We start from the raw sequence: 17,289 nt of genomic DNA, 5'->3' as shown, positions 1-17,289 counted from the left end.
AAATTATATGAAAAGTTACTCATCTCTTAATTTCTCACAAAGTTACTAATTTTTCTGCTGCACAAATTTTCTTGCTTTTTCTTGTTTTGGACTTTTTAGATTGCTGGTATTGGTCCAAATTGCTGGCTAGTAATACAGGATCAGAATGATCTGCATCTGCTTCTCAAAAAACAGCAACAAAAAAATCTCTGCTGCTCTGTGAATCACATCTGTTGCCACCCAAGGAATGACGCCTTCAGGACTTTTTCCTTAGAAATTAATTTCCTCTTTGCCTGCTTTACTCTGTGTTTAATGATACAATTGTAGGAAAGAAGGGACAAAAAAAAGCTCTTGCCTTCAGTAAGGAACACACTAAATTTTTCTCCAGCAATTCTACACTAACTTTTTTGTCAGGCTATTTTCCTTGTGTGATACCTGCATTCCAGAGCTAAGTTCGGGAAAGTATAACAGTAGTAGTAGATGGTACGTTGACTAATGTGTTTTTTGGAAGCTTTTCTAAATTAAACTTTTTTAAATCTAACAACTCTTCGTATTAGCAAAGTCCTGAAAGTGTGGAATTGATAACTATTTAAAAATATTATTAAAAATAGAAAGTTCCTCCACTGTTCTATAGTACTTACCACCTTGAGCAGACTGAAATGTTCAGTTTTGTATTGTTTTTGTTGTTCAAAAAGTGGGCTGTATTAGAAAATCTGCCTCTAGATATTTGAAGAGTTTGCATCTAGGGGCATAAAATACAAGACATGTTGTTCTGTCACAGAGTATTAGTCATCAACTAAAACTAATTAGTCTTCGACTAAAATTTAAGACAGAACTGCTGCTGAAGTTATAACATGACTGGTTGGCACCATGTAATGTATGGAACAAGTTGTTGGGAATGGTTCTGTCCCATTTTGGCATTTCATTAATTAGAAGAATTTAGAAGTGAATCTTAATTTGCACACGTGATGAAACATTATTTCCATGTGAAAGGCTGAAAAAGGTGTATTTTGTTAAGGTGGGGGTTTTTTCAGAATTTTTTGAGAATATTTTCATAACTTCAGCTACCCCTTTTTGTCTAACAACACATCAGGTTTATTATGGCTGTTCTTGAAAGTCTTACTCTAGTCTTGAGAAGCATAAGCAAACTGGAATTGTTGCTTCTTTTCTTTATTTTTGTTTTTGGTTAGTTGTCATAGATATTTCCTACTAACATAGCTGATAAAAAGGATTGTATTAGAGATGTGTAAGATGCAAGTATTGAATCAGGATTTCCAGCATGTTTATTTCCGTGTCTTTGTTGATTGTTTTTCCTCACCTGCTGTAGTGTGTTCTTAAGTTTGTTAGTTTGCTCCCCCCATTTTCTGTATTAAATAGTTTCTTCCTTTCCCAGGACCCTGTCAGTTAGGTTGCTATGGAAATGAAACTGCTCCTCCCCTGGTTTCTCTTATAAAGTGAAAGTTGTTTCCTCCTTGGGCTCAGTCAATCACCCCTTTTCTCCTCCCAGGTTTCGAGAATTTTCTTTTCTCTGGGAGTTATGGTTGGCTGTAGCCCCGGAGCCCCTCCTATGATTTATAACAGTTAGTTACTTTAGTATATCAGTTATGTTTCGTACCTCCAAATATGTATTTCTATTGGATAGCCGGGTTTCCCTGCCTTCTTCCCCCCTTTTCCCTTAAAACCCTCTCCTGCCCCCTGTTCGGGGCCTTTTGCTGAGTGTTTCCCCTCCTTGTTAGTTCTTCTGTAATAAACCGACAGTTTACCCCCAGCAAGTGGTCGCCTCCTAATTCGTCTCTCACCGCGCTGCTCTGAGCCATCCCCCAGCTCAGCCCGAGGCCAAGACGCTGAGGGGGGCTGCTTTCTGATGCGCAGGGGCCCTGGCCTTCGCCCCTCACTAGATAGCCGGATTCCAGGGCCGTGGACGCCCCCGCGCACTCACCTGTTTTTCCTAAACCTTCTTCCCTGGCTCCTGTTGATTGCAAGATAGGAAAATTCATACTTTTCTATGCAGAAGCTTTTCTTCTCTGCTTGCTGAGAGAGAGGGGGTGGAACACAGAAATTTTCCAGCCATCTACCTTTCCCTCACCAAGCATGATATGGCGTTGGACTGATTTAGTGGTGTCAGAAGAAATAATCTTTCCATATAATAATCATAGGGCTAATTTTGTCTCCTGCTCAGTTTTCCTGAGCAGCAATTACAGAAATAGTGGGAAGCAGGTTTGACAGTTGCCTGTTGTCTCACCTTTTGACTAGCATTTAGTTTCACAACTCCTAGAGAGAGATTTTTTAATTCAAAGGCTTGGCAAAGTCAAGGACAGTGAGAACGCCTGGAAGGTTAGGAAGGTGATAAAGATTGGCTTGAGAATTTCTTGCACTGAGTGTTTTTGCACAGTGTATGGGTTTTGGTTTTGCTTTCTTTTAGAAATGGAGATTTTAGTTTCTCGTATTTATTGGTGGAAATTTTCATGTTTCTCATGTGCAAACTGGAGATTTAATTTTTCTAGTCTTGAATTAAAGTACAAAATGTAATGAATTTTAATAAAAAGTCTCAATAAAAGCACAGCTTCTAAAAGTAGAAAAAGTGGATTTATGTGATTACTGTGAAACAAAATTTCATTTTCCCATTTTCCATGTATGAAAGTAACCAAAAATTTCCAATTTGCTAATTATAGAGAACTGGAACTTTGTCTTCCTCGGCTGTTTTCCAGCCTTGGGAATGTTCAGCTTCTCATGTAAATTTTTAATAATATTATGCATATTTTGTAGAGAATTTATGCATTTCACATAAACCTTATTTTAATTATTTTTAAAAATTCAAATAATTATAGAAAGAAAAATCCTCAGCAACATGTAAGGAAAAGCAAATGGGAAATGTAGTTTTTAATGGTAAAGGGAGAATTTGGAACAAAAATCTTGCACTGGTAAAACAGAAAGAGTTTGATAGTGCAGTGTGGTGGTACAACAATGGAGATGAAGTGTCACTGTACAGGTATCACCAGGAAGTAGGAGTGGTAGATATTTCACATGCATCTGGGAAAGACATGAGACTTTTACAGCCCTAATGAATCTTTGAAGATCTCTGATAGTTCTAGCCCTGGTAAGAGCATAAACTGGATGCTGACTGGCCAGGTTGTTGTTTTGCAGACAACTATGGCATACCTCATCCTTTTAGTCTTTTCTTCTCCTGTTGCTTAGCATGTAGCTTGGCATATAGCATGTAGTTTGGCATACTAGGATAAAGATGTGAAATAAAAATAGTTAAGCTAAATAAAATAATTATGAAGTATTTTATTCTGCAGTATTTATTTCCAGAGAATTTTCTTATACTCCATTTTAAAAATATTGTAGAAGCTTCAAGAATGTCTACTCTGGTACTATGTTTGGTTTATTTTTTTTATGACCAGACTTATGCATTTTAATCACACAAACCTGTCTGGTTAAATATAGGAATAGCTTTATACTATTATTATACTTGCTCTGCCTGAGTAGCCATAGGGAAAAATTTTAGGAAGAGCCATAATCAAAATAATCTTTTGTGAGCTGACCATGGAAAGCTAGGCAGTAGTGACCCCTTTCTGCCTCACATACCCCATCAGGCAAGGCTGACACCCCCACCCCTCAATTAGAGATTTTCCAAACCAGAGGATGTGACTGGTTGGCAGAGGTGGGTGCAGTGTCAGTCTGCCTGACACTCTCTAGTTTCTTGCAAATGTGAAGTGAGCACGGAAAACACTGGTTTTGTTCATTCTGCCTTATTCTGCTTGGAGGCTCAATCTGTCAAATTTGGAAGTGATATTAGGTCTTAATGACTTAATCTAGATAACACTGACACTGAATGTGTCCAGTTGTCAGAATGTCTCCCTTGGTACATGAAGTGTAGAAAATTTGTAAAATTTATATTAATTTTTGGCATTTCCTGTAGGGTGTTTTTCCTTTAGATTTTCTGATACATGGTGCAAACTCTTGCAGTGGCTTTTGAGAGTTAGCTCTATCTACATACTGCAAATTCAATTTTTTGTATAGAAAGAAAGGTTTTGTCTCTTCAAGTTTGTATGTTTAGTTATTGGCAAAATCAGCTTGCAGGTGGAACCAGTGATTTCTTCCAGAATGACTAACCCTGATCTTTCTCCACAAACATTCCTTTAATTAAGTAAATTGATCCTAACTTGTGATTCATTCCTGCTTTCCAAAGGAAAAATTTTTTTGTGGGGGGAAGGGAGAGGAGGTGTCTGTGGCCATCTCATAGTATTTTTCACTGCTTTGTGATACACTTCTCCTTTATTACAGGAACACTTACACAGAATGAGATGATATTTAAGCGCCTCCACCTAGGTACTGTTTCCTATGGAACAGACACAATGGATGAAATACAGAGTCATATTATAAACTCTTATTCACAGGTATTTCATAAATCATTTACATTTCATATGGAGGGTGTAATGACATTGAAGCATTGTTGTTAATAATTATGTCTACAATTTGAAATGCTATGAAAGTTGTTATGTCTAGGTATCTCTTAAGAAATATGATGGAAGGGAAAAATATGAGTATGTAGATCTCTCCTGATTCCAAAGTTCCTCATAATGCCCACTTAAAGAGATTTACTTTTCTGTTCTTCACTAGCAGAAATCTGTGTTAACCTGTCTGTGCAGTACAGTCTTTCTCCTGCCAAATCATCTAAGAGTAAGCTATTCATTACTGTGACTACAAATTATAAGGAAGTGTCCAGAACAACACTGGACACTGAACAGTAATTATATCTTTAAAGATACTCATCAAGAATATACATCAAAAAGCCACATTAATTGGTATAGCCAAATGGTATAACAGTAGTGGTCGAAATAAAACTTGCACAGTTATATTTAAAAATTCTTTTTTAAAAAAAATTAAAATGATTTCAAACAGCATAAAACTGGGAGGGAGAAAGGGTGAGAAAATGGAAAACTCCATATTGCTTGGGATCAAATTGTTCCTGTGATGTATAAGAGTGCTTGGTCTGGAAAATGTACTAGAGGATTGTGACTGAGTGGGATTCTGCAAGCATTACTTAGATTTCCCATGTATGTAAACTGTTTGGGTGCTTGCTGCAAACCTTCCTAAATACCTGATCCTACTCTGAGATTAGGATGAACTTTGTGCTTTATTTTTTATTTCTATTCTTTGAAACAAAAAAAAATAAGAGAATTTACAGAAGAGACAACAAATGAAAAGTTAACTGGTATTTCTGTGATGTTTACAGTATGATAATAAAAATTTATATAATTTTTTCCCCTGTAGTTAACGTGAATAAACAAACATGATTTCCTGACCCAGTGTCCTGGTTGATGGCAAATTTGGGAGGAAACCTCTGAATGGGGTCTTTCTAGAAAGCAAATTCAAACAGCCCCTCCCCAACCACTGGTCCAGGAAAGATTTCCTTGGAGAAGAGTGGAAAAAACTGTTTATTTAACAAGCCAAGTGTGCACAAGTATAAAAAAAATGAATAATACTAAACAATAAAATCTCTTGCTGTTCTGAAGAGATGGCAAATTCAGAAAGTCTTTTTGTAATTCCAAGAGTCCTCTGTGGGTGTTTCTTGGCTCACTGTCTCTCAGTCCCTCTGGCACTGGAAAATGCCACGTCCCAGGCCCTGGTGGGCCATAGGTGTGAGAACCCGGTGTTTTTCTGGGTTTTCAGTCCAAAGCAGTTCCCAGAAAAAGAAAAGCCACAGTCTAGAGAACTTCTTTGCCTCAGCTAGCTAAAAACTAACTAAAAGCAAAGGAGAGCTCTGTCCTGCTGTCTCTGTTGCAGACAACACAGTCTGTGAGAAGGAATGAGGGGAGCAAGTGCAGTTTCTGATAACAAACTGAGCCGCTTCTCCCTCCCTTCGTTCTCAGAACCAGTCTTAAAGCTGCAGAACTTAATATACAGCATACGCAGAACAGACAACATAAAGTCACACTAGGACACCCAGTTAAGTTTGTAGACTGACTTCCTTGTCTGTGTCCTCATTTTCTCTCTTAGAAGAACTGTAGGATCAACAATTGATTGGAATATCTAGCTGTGCTGTGTTGTAAATATTATTCCCTTCTTATTTGCTTAAAATAAGAATAAAAGTTTAATTTAACGCCACACTGGACCCAGTTAATACATTGTAGCTTTTGGGAGGAGAGACAAGAGGGAAGACAGTGATGAAGTGTCTTCCCTCACTGTTACATTTTAAGTTCACAACCTAAATTCTTAATTATTTTCTGTCTATACAATTCAACAAATCCCCTTCTTGAATTCTTTTCCTTGGATAAATCTATTTCAGCTTAATTTTAGTAGGTATAGCCATGAATAGTAAGTGAGATACAATAATCATGCCTTGGAAATGGGAAATGGAGCTCTTTCATCTAAAGATCAGCTGTCCAGATTTGGTTCAGAATGTGTTAACTGAAATTACCTGCTACTCACTAAGTTTATAAAAACCACCTCAACCTGGCTTTCTAATAATGTGCCATTTGGGTCTTCACAGTAACAGGTGTAGCAATATATGATATTAGCTGACAGTCTTGAGCTGGCACACCTTGGTCTGAGTGAGTTTGACAGCTAAGCACCAAGCATGCTCACAAATACCAGTTTTATATTTTGGAGTTGAATATGCTGTCTGAAAAGAATTGGATTCCTGGAACAATTCCTGGAATTCTTACTACTGAAAGCTTTTACTAATTTACTATAAAATTTAATGAGTGGCAACCATGGTTACGAGTTTTTAGTGACTGTAGCATATTTAAAATAAGAAATGTGAGGGAAACTTCTCAATTCTGGGAAAAATATTTCAAAATGTAGGTTTGCTATTAGTAGATGATGAAAAGAACTTTCTTGGAACGTCCTTTTTTTCAGCTTTATATAACACTACTCTGTGTTTAAATAATGCTTTATAAATAATGCTTTAATTGTGCTTATGTTAGTAGCAACTCATTAAAACAGAACAGTGATGGAGTCTCAGTAACAAACCAAGCAACTACTAAACAATTGTTTCAATCTGAAAAAGTATGGTGAGGTTTTTTAATTTAATCTATGATAATAGAAGCTGCCGGTTAGCTAGGCAGTGGTTCTTGTGTGACATTGATTTTATCCCTTGTTTGTGTTCTGTTTTATTATTACAGTGGACCTACCAGACTATTGTCATCTTAATGTAACACACAAATCTATTATAACCTGATTATATTTCCCCACTGGAAGCATTTTGTGATAGAGGGCATAATCTTTAATGGAATTTGTGTGAAATTAAATTATACAAGCATCAATAAACATAACATAATTCAGAAGGAGTAAATCAGCTTAATTTATTTGTGACTGTAATGGCATCAGTGTTAGCAGAATGCAAATGCAGAGGTTTAAAGCAGTAGCTGAAAAGCAGTGCCAGATGAGCAGAAAGTTAAACCCTTTATTAGACAACACTGTAATTTGATGGGCAGAATGTTCACGGTTCAGCAGATTGCAGTCAGGAGGAAAAAAGCGTGGATTCTGAAAAGGTTTTCTGAGTTCCATTGGAGTGAACGGAAGGGCCCTGTGGTGGTACTGCTGATATATTTAATGTGCTGACTTTTAAACAAAAAAAACCAAAAGCCAACCAGCAAAAACCAATAACCCCCCCTACCTAAAAACCCAACTTATTTTAACTAATCATGAACACATAGTACTTTTGAGAGGAAGATTAGCTCTGTCATGTGCTCGAGCATTTGTGAAAGGTGACTTAAAACAGTGGTAGTTTATTGGTTATGCAACAGTAATACAGCCTTCAAGTATGTGTCAAACTGTTATTTTGCATGATATTTTACTAGATTATTGCATTCTTGTAAGGACAAAAAACATTTCAGCTGCAGCAAAAGAGTAAAACTGCATTAGTTCACAAATAATACAGAAATTGTGTAAGTTATAAATAAAATCAGCAATATTTGTATTTTAATTATTCCTAATATTTATACTTGACAATGTTCCTGCTTTTGTTCTTCTGATCTCCTCTTCTTCTGGTCTCTCCTGATTACCACAAATGTGGTCATCTTTTAAAACACAGAGATTTAGTGTTTTTTGTTTTTTTTAATGGGGTTCTTTTCAGTTTAATGACACAGGTGAAGAAGAACAACAAAATATCAAATTTTGAAATTTTGTCTCAGTGTTTCTGAACTCATCCGCTTGGTGGCTGGTTTAAATACTTTTTCTTAAAAGGAAAAGAAAAAATAATTCACTGGATGCAATAGACATGAAAGGACTATTGTGACAGATCATTGAAAAATGTAAAATCTGAAGTGAGGTAGCAGGGGTTTCTGCAGAATCTGATCAGCCTATTCAGCCCTTTTCCAACTTACTTGTTTTTATTTCATGTTTTTCAATAGTCTCCAGGCTCTGATACTGAAATTTGACTACAAATGCAAGGTGATGAGCCCATAGTTATGTATAATTTCTTTAAAAAAGGAGATGAAGCTTTTTATTTCTCACAAGCTGAATGTGTTAACCATAGGTTATATAAAAATAAATGGATGCTTACTAGCCTTATCATTTATCAGCCTTTGTAAAAGGAACAGTCAGATATAGATGGATAAGTATTCATGTTTTGTTTCCAGTTTTGAACTTTGGTTCACTATTCATTGTGTTGGCTCTTAAAGGTCCACTCTCAGAACAGTGGGAACAGTACAAGCTCCACACCATCCAGGAAGCCTCAATCATCGGCGCCCAAAGTGCGCAAGAGCGTCAGCAGCCGGATCCACGAGGCGGTGAAGGCCATCGCGCTCTGCCACAATGTCACCCCCGTGTACGAGTCCCGGGCCGGCGTGTCTGCAGAGACTGAGTATGCAGAAGTGGATCAGGACTTCAGCGATGAAAATCGAACTTACCAGGCTTCCAGCCCGGATGAGGTTGGTGTGCAAGGCTGAAAATAGTTATTTATAACTCCTAAAGAATGGGGGAAACTAAGTAAAAAAGAGAAATGCTGTGAAAAAAATGTGTTTTGAGCAGGGGTTTCTTTAAACCCCTTTAGTACGTTACTATAAGACACAAAATAACACGACACACACACACTGCTGTTTTCAAAGTAAAAAGGAGAACTTTTAATTTCTAACTTTAACATTTATAGATTTCTAAAAGTGACAGCAGATTAGAAGGCAAAAGTGCTGCCTCTCCAAATATACTAAACAAACTAACAGTCTATCAAATCTCTCTTCTTCTATAAAAGAATACAAAACAATATGTTATTTACAAAAAGTGTGTGAAAAAGTTCACTACAGGAATGTAAACATCAAAAAGTTTAAAAAATCTTTAAAAATCAAAACAACATTAGTAGTAATCTGTTTTTATATTTTCTAGTTTAGAAATGATCTACTGGTTCTGACGCCTTGCTGTATAAAAGTGTTTTCAGTTTTTGACTTAAAGACCTATGAAGTCAGTTCTTTGGGGTCAATATTGTATTGAGGATTGCAATTAAAGGTTTATAATTTTTTATTATTATTCTCAAAACATTAATCCATGTGTGAATCAAAGTATGCTCCTAAATGGAATATGAAGCTGTTCTGAATGATGGACAACCTGGTACATTAGTTAGAGATGCTACCAGATACTGGAACGTACAGATTCTTAACAGGAAAAAACAACAAATTAACAAAACCCTCAGAAAGAAACAAACAAAAAAACCCTATCAAACCTTGAATACTTCTGTAGAAAAGTTTTTGAGCTTCAAACTCTAGGCAGCTTCATAATCTTTAGGGTTCTTTCAAAGTTGCATCAAGTGTAGCAGAAATTTAAAATACCATTTCGATAAAAACATGCCTTTGAGTTTTATTGAAATCCAGATTTAAAAAACTCCCAGTGCTTTCATTGGATTTGTGTTATTGTTCTGAATAATCCTATTTTGGTCCCTAAATTGATTGCCTAAAATTCAATCTAAAAAGATACTAGAAGAGAGAAGCAAAGCTCATGTTGCAAGATACTGGAAAGAGTTTACTTTATAATAATGTCTATAGTTGATATAGTAAAATGGAGAAATAGACTATTTTGAGGTTGGTTTGAAAGTGAACAGGTTGAGAAGAATCTTTCTTTTAAAGAATTTCTAGCATTTTCTGAAGGTACTGTTTTTGTTGTAACCCCAGTAGCTTAGTCATAAATAAAATAAGGTTTTTGTAAGATATGAAGAAGGAATTACGTGTCTGAAAGCCTGAATATTTCTCTAGCTGAGCAAGTTGATCTCATGCAAGTTAATGTTTCTTTCACAAACTTCATCCTGCTACATAGTGTATTATTCAAGTATACATTTGGTTTTCATGTCTATTATGTCACCATATGTAATGCTAACAAAACTTAAGCAGTTCATACTGCAGGCCATCATTGCTAAAAGAAACAAGTCTGTAACAAGGGTTTTTAGGAATGCAAGAAATAAAATTAAATCTCTCTTTATGTAGTAACAAGATAGCAGACATTACATACCTTTCAGATTCCATAAACACAGTTAATGGTGTCAAAGGATTGTAGAATATAAAGTGGCTGGTTCTCCATGACTAAAAAATGGCAGTCAGAACAGTTTTAAAAATAATTTATTCTTAAATAAATTAAATCTTTATTCTTAAATAAAGAAGTAGAACTTGAGATGCTGATCTTTGGCTAAAATCAGTAATCTATAATACAGTGTTATACAGTATGAGCTGATCCACATTATGAATTGAGAATCCTGGAAGGGTGTGGGATCTCAGCACAGCAGGCCTGATGTGCTGAGACACCAAGACAACCCTTGGGGGGCTCGGAGGTCCTGGAACATGGCCAGAAGTGTCTGGTGGTTGGACTTTGACCCAGCACAGGAAACATCATCTGTATGAGGATGGGAGAATCACAGGGGATAAATGGTGAAGAGATAGATTAGTTATGGTGTGAAACACAGGGTTTAGAATTTCGGTACAGGGGGGTGTTAGGGAGACAAACTGGAGGAATTGGGGCGTGTCCTGTCCTTCTTCTTCTTCTTCTTCTTCTTCTTGTCTTCCGTCTTCTGTGGTGGTGGTGGCACTTTGGGATTGGTTTTTACTAAAGGTACACTTGTCAATAAGGGTGAAAGGTATTGGGGGGAAAAGGTAAATATCTTATACGTAGTTTTGGGTATAAAGATAACTGACCGCCCCAAGGGCACGCAGTGTGCTCATGGCTGACGGGCTGTGCGGACCTCTGTCGGACCGAGAGAAGATATTGTAGATAAAAAATTAATAAACGCTGAAGGCCGAAAAAACCTGAAGACTCCTTTCGTTCTTTGGAGAGCGGGCTGCCCCCAAGGCTATCCCGAGCCTTTCTAGGCCATCAAAACAGCCGACAATGGGACAGAAGGGCATTTGTTTATGCCAGAAGGGTGTTTGTTTATGATATATATTTGTATAATGTTTGACTTGTTTTATACACAAGTGAACAAATTTTCATCTGCACATGCATTCATATTTACTTAATGTTTCAGTTTAATGAGTCTGTGAGGTACTACTGAGCATAATGAATGACTACATGAGCAAGGATCTGACTAGGAAGATATGATGACAGCTATAAATTAAGTAAATATTCTGCTTTAATAGCCAAAGGTATTACTAAATCAGGTGAAGAGATGTGCATTTGAGAGAGACTATGTGAGTTTTTTCTCCCGCTTGCTCCTCTCTCCCTGTGGGCTTTTGTGTATTTTTTCAGTTGTTTGAAAGCTGAAAATGCTACCATGAAGAGCAATTCTCCTCCCATATTTACTAAAGAAAGCAGCTGTAAGACTCAAGAATTATACAAGTGGTGCCCTGGTAAGACAGTAGGGAATTTGACCTTGGAAAGATGAAAGGAAGGAAAGGAAAGTTGATAAAGTGCTAATATAATAGATCTGGGACTCAGGGTGGAAAAGGAGGTAGAAGAAGAAATCAACAACAAAGAAACTGTTCATGCTGCAAGGGAGATAATGCACAGATACTGTTTTAATAATGATTTTTTTATCATTTCAGCTCATACATTAAAACTATATGGCAGTGAGATGAAATGTTTCCTTTCTAAAACAGGCTTAAATTTCATTTTTGTTTCTCAAAGATAATGCTTGAAACACTAGTAAAATTATCATATTGAACAAATATGCTTTTATGTAATGAGAAATTGATGTTAAATGGAGTCTTGTAAAAAGATTAAGCTACAAAAAGCATGTAAACAGCATAAAAATTGCAGCATGACAGAAAAAAGCCTAAGAGTTGAAAGACTACCAGGTCTTTATCATAATTTTTTTAAGACTTCTATTGATGCAATGTTTGCAAATCACTGGAGCCTAAGGAAAATAATGTAAATGGTTCATTATTTAGCTTATTGAACTTTCCTGCAGTTAGGTTGACGGATGATGCCAATGTTTCCCAATCACCAAAGTACCATTTTAAAAGCATTTTTTATTGAATAAAGTGCTTTGAATATTGCACCCTGGAGCTTTATTTAGGGAAATGGTTCAATTGATGTTTTCTGTTTAACCTCAGCACTGACCTATCACAACATACTTGGTTAATAAGCAACATTATCATTTAATAGACTTAACTGGTTTTATGCATTGTACTTTCTCCACATTGCAACTCTGTTCCCTTAGATTTTGTTTATGGATCTGGCTTGATTGCAGTCTTTTGGAACAAGATGTTATTTGCATAGTTGTGTGTTGCATTATATAATATTGCATGATCACACCATAGGATGTAAAGAGCAGAGAACAGTATGTAAGTATAAACTATTCTTCCATGTCGGAAGGTATAAGAAACAGCTCAGCAATATGCTGACCACGCTGCACACTTAATTAATTGACTTGAGGAACTCTTTTGAAATTCCTCACATCTGTGCATATATGCATGCATCCATATACAGATATAATACGACCATAACCAAGTATGCACATTTAGAAGTAGGTACATTCATCATAAAAGATGTATTTATTCATTGTTAGAGTAACCTGAGATAAGTAACTGATTTTGTATTCATAATGCAAATCCTACTTATGCCTGGCTCTTTGTTTCTTATGATAAGTGATCAATATTTCATTTTCTCTGAAAGAGTGGAAAGTTTCATTTGTCTGTCACTTGTCCTCTACAGCTGTAGCATAGCAAACAATAAACATTCACTGAGAACCCACTGGATGGAAAAAGAAAAAACTAAAAGGAAAAAAAGCCATACCAAAACTCAGCTTCGACTTTGCCATCATAGGTGTGGGTTCAGCTCATCTGTAGAAAGCCGGCTACCTTAATGTAATGAACAATCATGAAAGGATATAAGCTAAGTAGGCAAAGTGATAGAGTTCAAAGGTCAGAGACCCAAGCAATTCAGGGCATGCAATGAACAGGAGCCTTTGAAGACCTTTGCTCCCCTTAGTCAGAAAAGGTTGATCAGTCATGATTTTTAATGACTGCTTACTCTCATAAACCAGCCATTTATTGGTTATGCTTTGTCCTGCACTGTTATAGTCTCAAGCATTTCTAATTCCAGGATCTTGAATATTTAAATACTACCTTGAAGTGTGGTCGGTCATTTAATTCCAGCGTTTCTGTCCAGAGACAACAGAGTTGCTAAAATTAATTACAAGGATACAAAGCCAATCATTTAAAAACAGACAGGGAAATTATATGCCCTTAGTGAAGCAGCTTTTGTGTTTACAAAAGTGAAGCTGTAATGTATGAGACATGTTGTATTGTTTAATTCATTTTATTGTGTGTGCTTATTGAAGCAAGACTAATTGTGTTGTTTTGTCAATGTATTGTGAAAAGCAAATCACTCAGTAGCATAAAACCATCACTTGCGTGACCTTCGAGACCCACAAAGAATAACTACTCCATAGCTTGTCTTGAATATCGATTGGTAGTTTTTTCACATGATCAAGCTGTATTTTTAAGTTAATAATTTTATTTTAATTATGAAGGTTTTTTTATGAAAAGTGATGGACTGCAAATGTTAGTTTGCATAAAATGGTTGTTTATAAATATAAACAAACCAAACCACTGATTGGAAACAGATATGAGATGTTGAACAGTCCCAATGGAAACGGTTGGAAACACTCAGGCAGTGGGGAAAGGATAGCTCACTGCTTCTTTTCTGTTTCCAAAGCAATAGCCTTAACTTAAAAATACCCCACTTACAATGTCTGTACAACTTATACGACAGTGTGATTTTGAAAGCAGTTCCTATTGTCTGAAGTGATGCTCTTAAACACTCTGAAAGGAATACAAGTGGGTTACATGAGAATTCTTCTAAGCAGCAAAACTGGCTAACAAAATTCCCATGTCTAGTCCTTCTTTTTTGCCCTACAAATTGCTCCCTCATACATGCTAAAAACATTGAAGACTTTATTAATACAGATTCCATTTTGGTTAAAGTGACCAGGTTCACAGCAGGGCTCCAGGAAAGACATGAGTACAGCTATGGTGCAACTCCTAAACTGGTCCCTGTGAAGTGGAGAACTGCCAACTGCAGCCACGAGGCAGTGGGACTTTTTCTTAAACTACTGTTAGCTCAAAAAAGAATATTGTACATTGAAAGTGACAATTATTTGTTCATAAACTGTTTTGAGCAACAAGTACTGTAAATGTTGAGCAGTTCAATATTTCTGCTAGGGAGCAGAAATGATAGCCTGGGCCATAAGGAAAGAAAAGCAGTATGATAGCCAGGCTGCTGGAGGTTGTGACCTTAGTGATGAGGTGTACACCCCACAGGATCCAAGTATGGTGAACAGAGCATGTCCTGTGATGGAAACCTGCAGTCAAGAGTATTATTGTACAGGTCAACCCTAACCCAGTGCAAAAGCTATGTGTGGTTTGATTTGGTTCCATAAATGAACATTTCTAAAAAAAATGGGATGATAATGTCCCCAAAACATGGACATGAATTGTGCTTTTGAAATTTCACCTCTTTGTGCCCTTCTGGAAATGCGCTCATTCCTCAGGTGACTGAGTTAGACACACTCCTACTGAGAGAAGCTGCTTCTGACTCTTGAGCTGCTACTGCTCTAGGTGATGTTGTGGGTTGCACAGTTACTGCTTAATTTGGGAGAGTTTCCTTATGAAATCTCTGAATTTGAGTGGAAATCTGTGCCCTGGTAATTGAAGAGTTTGCTGTTTGGATCTGTGAACTATAGAAGCTCAGAATGTTGGGTGGCCTTTAGTGGGGAGACTGCTGACAGAAGCAGCCAGGGTTCAAGAGTGGGCATGTGGTAAATGGAAGCATCTGAAAGATTTAGGGTAAGAGCACTAGGTGGTATTTCTCACTGGTTTGCATCAGATCTGTTGCATTTCTGTTTCACAATGCAATTATTTGCTCCTTTCTTTTCCTAATTTGGACAATTGCATCTTTGACATTGTCATGTGAGAGGTGAATGATCATCTTTTACACTTGGGGTTGCTACTGAGGAGGAAGAAAATTAGCAAGTTAGCAACCACAAATCTCTTTGCCTCCATATGCATTACCTGCCCTAGGAACATCACACAGTTAGTGGGTTCACTGCATACCTGTGTCTCAGTAATGGGAAGACCATTTACCCACCAACATCCTTATGTCTCCCAGGCAGCCAGTTTCCCTAGAAGGGAAGCTTTGTGATAAGCCAGAGAAGATCCATAAAACATTCAAATAAGTCCCTAATCTGGACTCAGGAAACTTGACACATTTCATCTGTTTGTGTGTCAGCAAATTAACAATTATCTGCAAATAAATATTAACATTGCAATGGAATATTTTAGAACAAAGTGGTAGCATCACCATTAAAGCCTTTTATGCTTGTCCAACCTTTATTGCTTTATCTGCCTTCATCCAATATGTCGAGCTCTGTAGAAGCCACAGCTGCTGCATTTTCCTGGTATTCTAGGAGTTCTTGATTTAGGCACACTAGATTGCAAGACCATTTTAATGTAAAGGTTCCGAAATGTATTGAAGAGAAGAGAATGTGTTTGTAGAGGGGCAACCTCAAGAAGAGAGACTAGCCTAAGAATCTTTTTTCTGAACTCTCTATAGCCAGCCTTTTAGTATATGTGTATTTGTTAGGATTTACAATGTAGATGTTAATTTGTGAAATACTTGTTGAGAAAAAAATTTCTACATTCCAAAAGCTTCATGTATTTCAATGGTAAGATCTGGCTGTATTGTTTTGGGTGCTGCTCTGATTCATTCTGAGTGATGGGAGTCAAACCCGTCTTTCTCTCAAGTTTTTCAGTGTCCTTCTAGGCATCTGTTTGACTCTTGAGCCTTATTGACTGTTTCTTGTATGGTATTTGCCCTGATCAATTTAAAAGAAAAAATAAATATGCAGTTGTGTATAGGCCAGGTATAAGAATACAAAATGACTGTGCTGCAAAATGCTAATTTAAATGGTATGTGAAGCCAAGCATAAATATAATAAACAGATCTGAGTCACCAAATATAGAACACTTTAGTCCTAGCTGCAAAGGGACGCAAATAAGATGATAGGGTTTTAGTAGAAAGATGCAATTTACAGGTCAGAATGTAATAGTAACCCTTCACTGTGAAAATTGAAAATTAACCTTGGAAGTACTGGATCATTTACAGCTTATAAGCTACTTCTGGTAAAGAAGAAAAGTTTGTAAAAAGGCTTCCTGCAGTTTTCAAGAATTTAAAATGATCCTTTTCAAAGTGTGCTCTATTCTCTTCGGTTACTGCATCTCACTGTATTTTCATCTGGTGATGCCTACACAGATGGCATTACTAGGGTTTTTACAGGTTCACACAGGATTTTGTTCCAATTTTAAATTTTCTTAGAAGCTGAGGTGTTTTATTCGCTTTGTGTGAAATTCTTAGTGACCATCATGTCCGTTTAACTTACCTAGGGAATTTTCTACTTGCATGTTTTTTATCACAATGCTTGATGTTTATTTTTTTCATCTTGCCTGAGATTAATAGCAGACCCTATTAATCCATAAAAATCCAGGATCCATAAAAATCATGTGAACTTCATTCTAGTTAACTTTCCAGTGATTTAAAAATCTGGTTTCCAGTAAAGACTAACCTTTGGAAAACTAAAGCAGATTGAGGAGAAGCTTTCTTTAATCAGAAAAAAAAAAATGAGATATGGAATGTGTCTTGTATACAAAACAGTAAAATCAGTAAAACAGTTTTCCTAAAATATTCGTTTTTTGAAGGAATAAATCAGATGGTGGTGGTGATAGATATTTAAAGTATAATACAGAAAAGTGTTGAAGCTAGATGTCATGCACTTCAAAGCAGCAAAATTTTGGAAAAGGGACTTTCCCATGTGATTTTGTGGGATGCAGTATTGTAAGGTTGGTTTCCATCTAATTTGATGTCAGAAGTCAGATTACTGTTGAAACAAAG

The 17,289-nt window shown here is 36.6% G+C and overlaps 1 protein-coding gene across 4 annotated transcripts in view; it reads left to right on the top strand.

Annotated features, from left to right (window-relative positions):
* The window catches only part of ATP9B (ATPase phospholipid transporting 9B (putative)), a 157,268-nt gene that overhangs the window by 121,802 nt on the left and 18,177 nt on the right, over positions 1 to 17,289 (top strand). For all 4 annotated transcript variants that reach the window (XM_074542469.1, XM_074542464.1, XM_074542478.1 and 1 more), the window contains exons 14-15: positions 4,267 to 4,379; positions 8,610 to 8,858. In XM_074542469.1, the coding sequence (XP_074398570.1) occupies positions 4,267 to 4,379; positions 8,610 to 8,858 (362 nt within the window). The remainder of the gene's footprint in view (positions 1 to 4,266; positions 4,380 to 8,609; positions 8,859 to 17,289) is intronic.

This window comes from Zonotrichia albicollis, chromosome 1, assembly GCF_047830755.1.
Source record: "Zonotrichia albicollis isolate bZonAlb1 chromosome 1, bZonAlb1.hap1, whole genome shotgun sequence".
Classification (NCBI taxonomy): domain Eukaryota; kingdom Metazoa; phylum Chordata; class Aves; order Passeriformes; family Passerellidae; genus Zonotrichia; species Zonotrichia albicollis.
The sequence above is the reverse complement of the archived record's forward strand: the minus strand, read 5'-3'. Positions and strand labels throughout refer to the sequence as shown.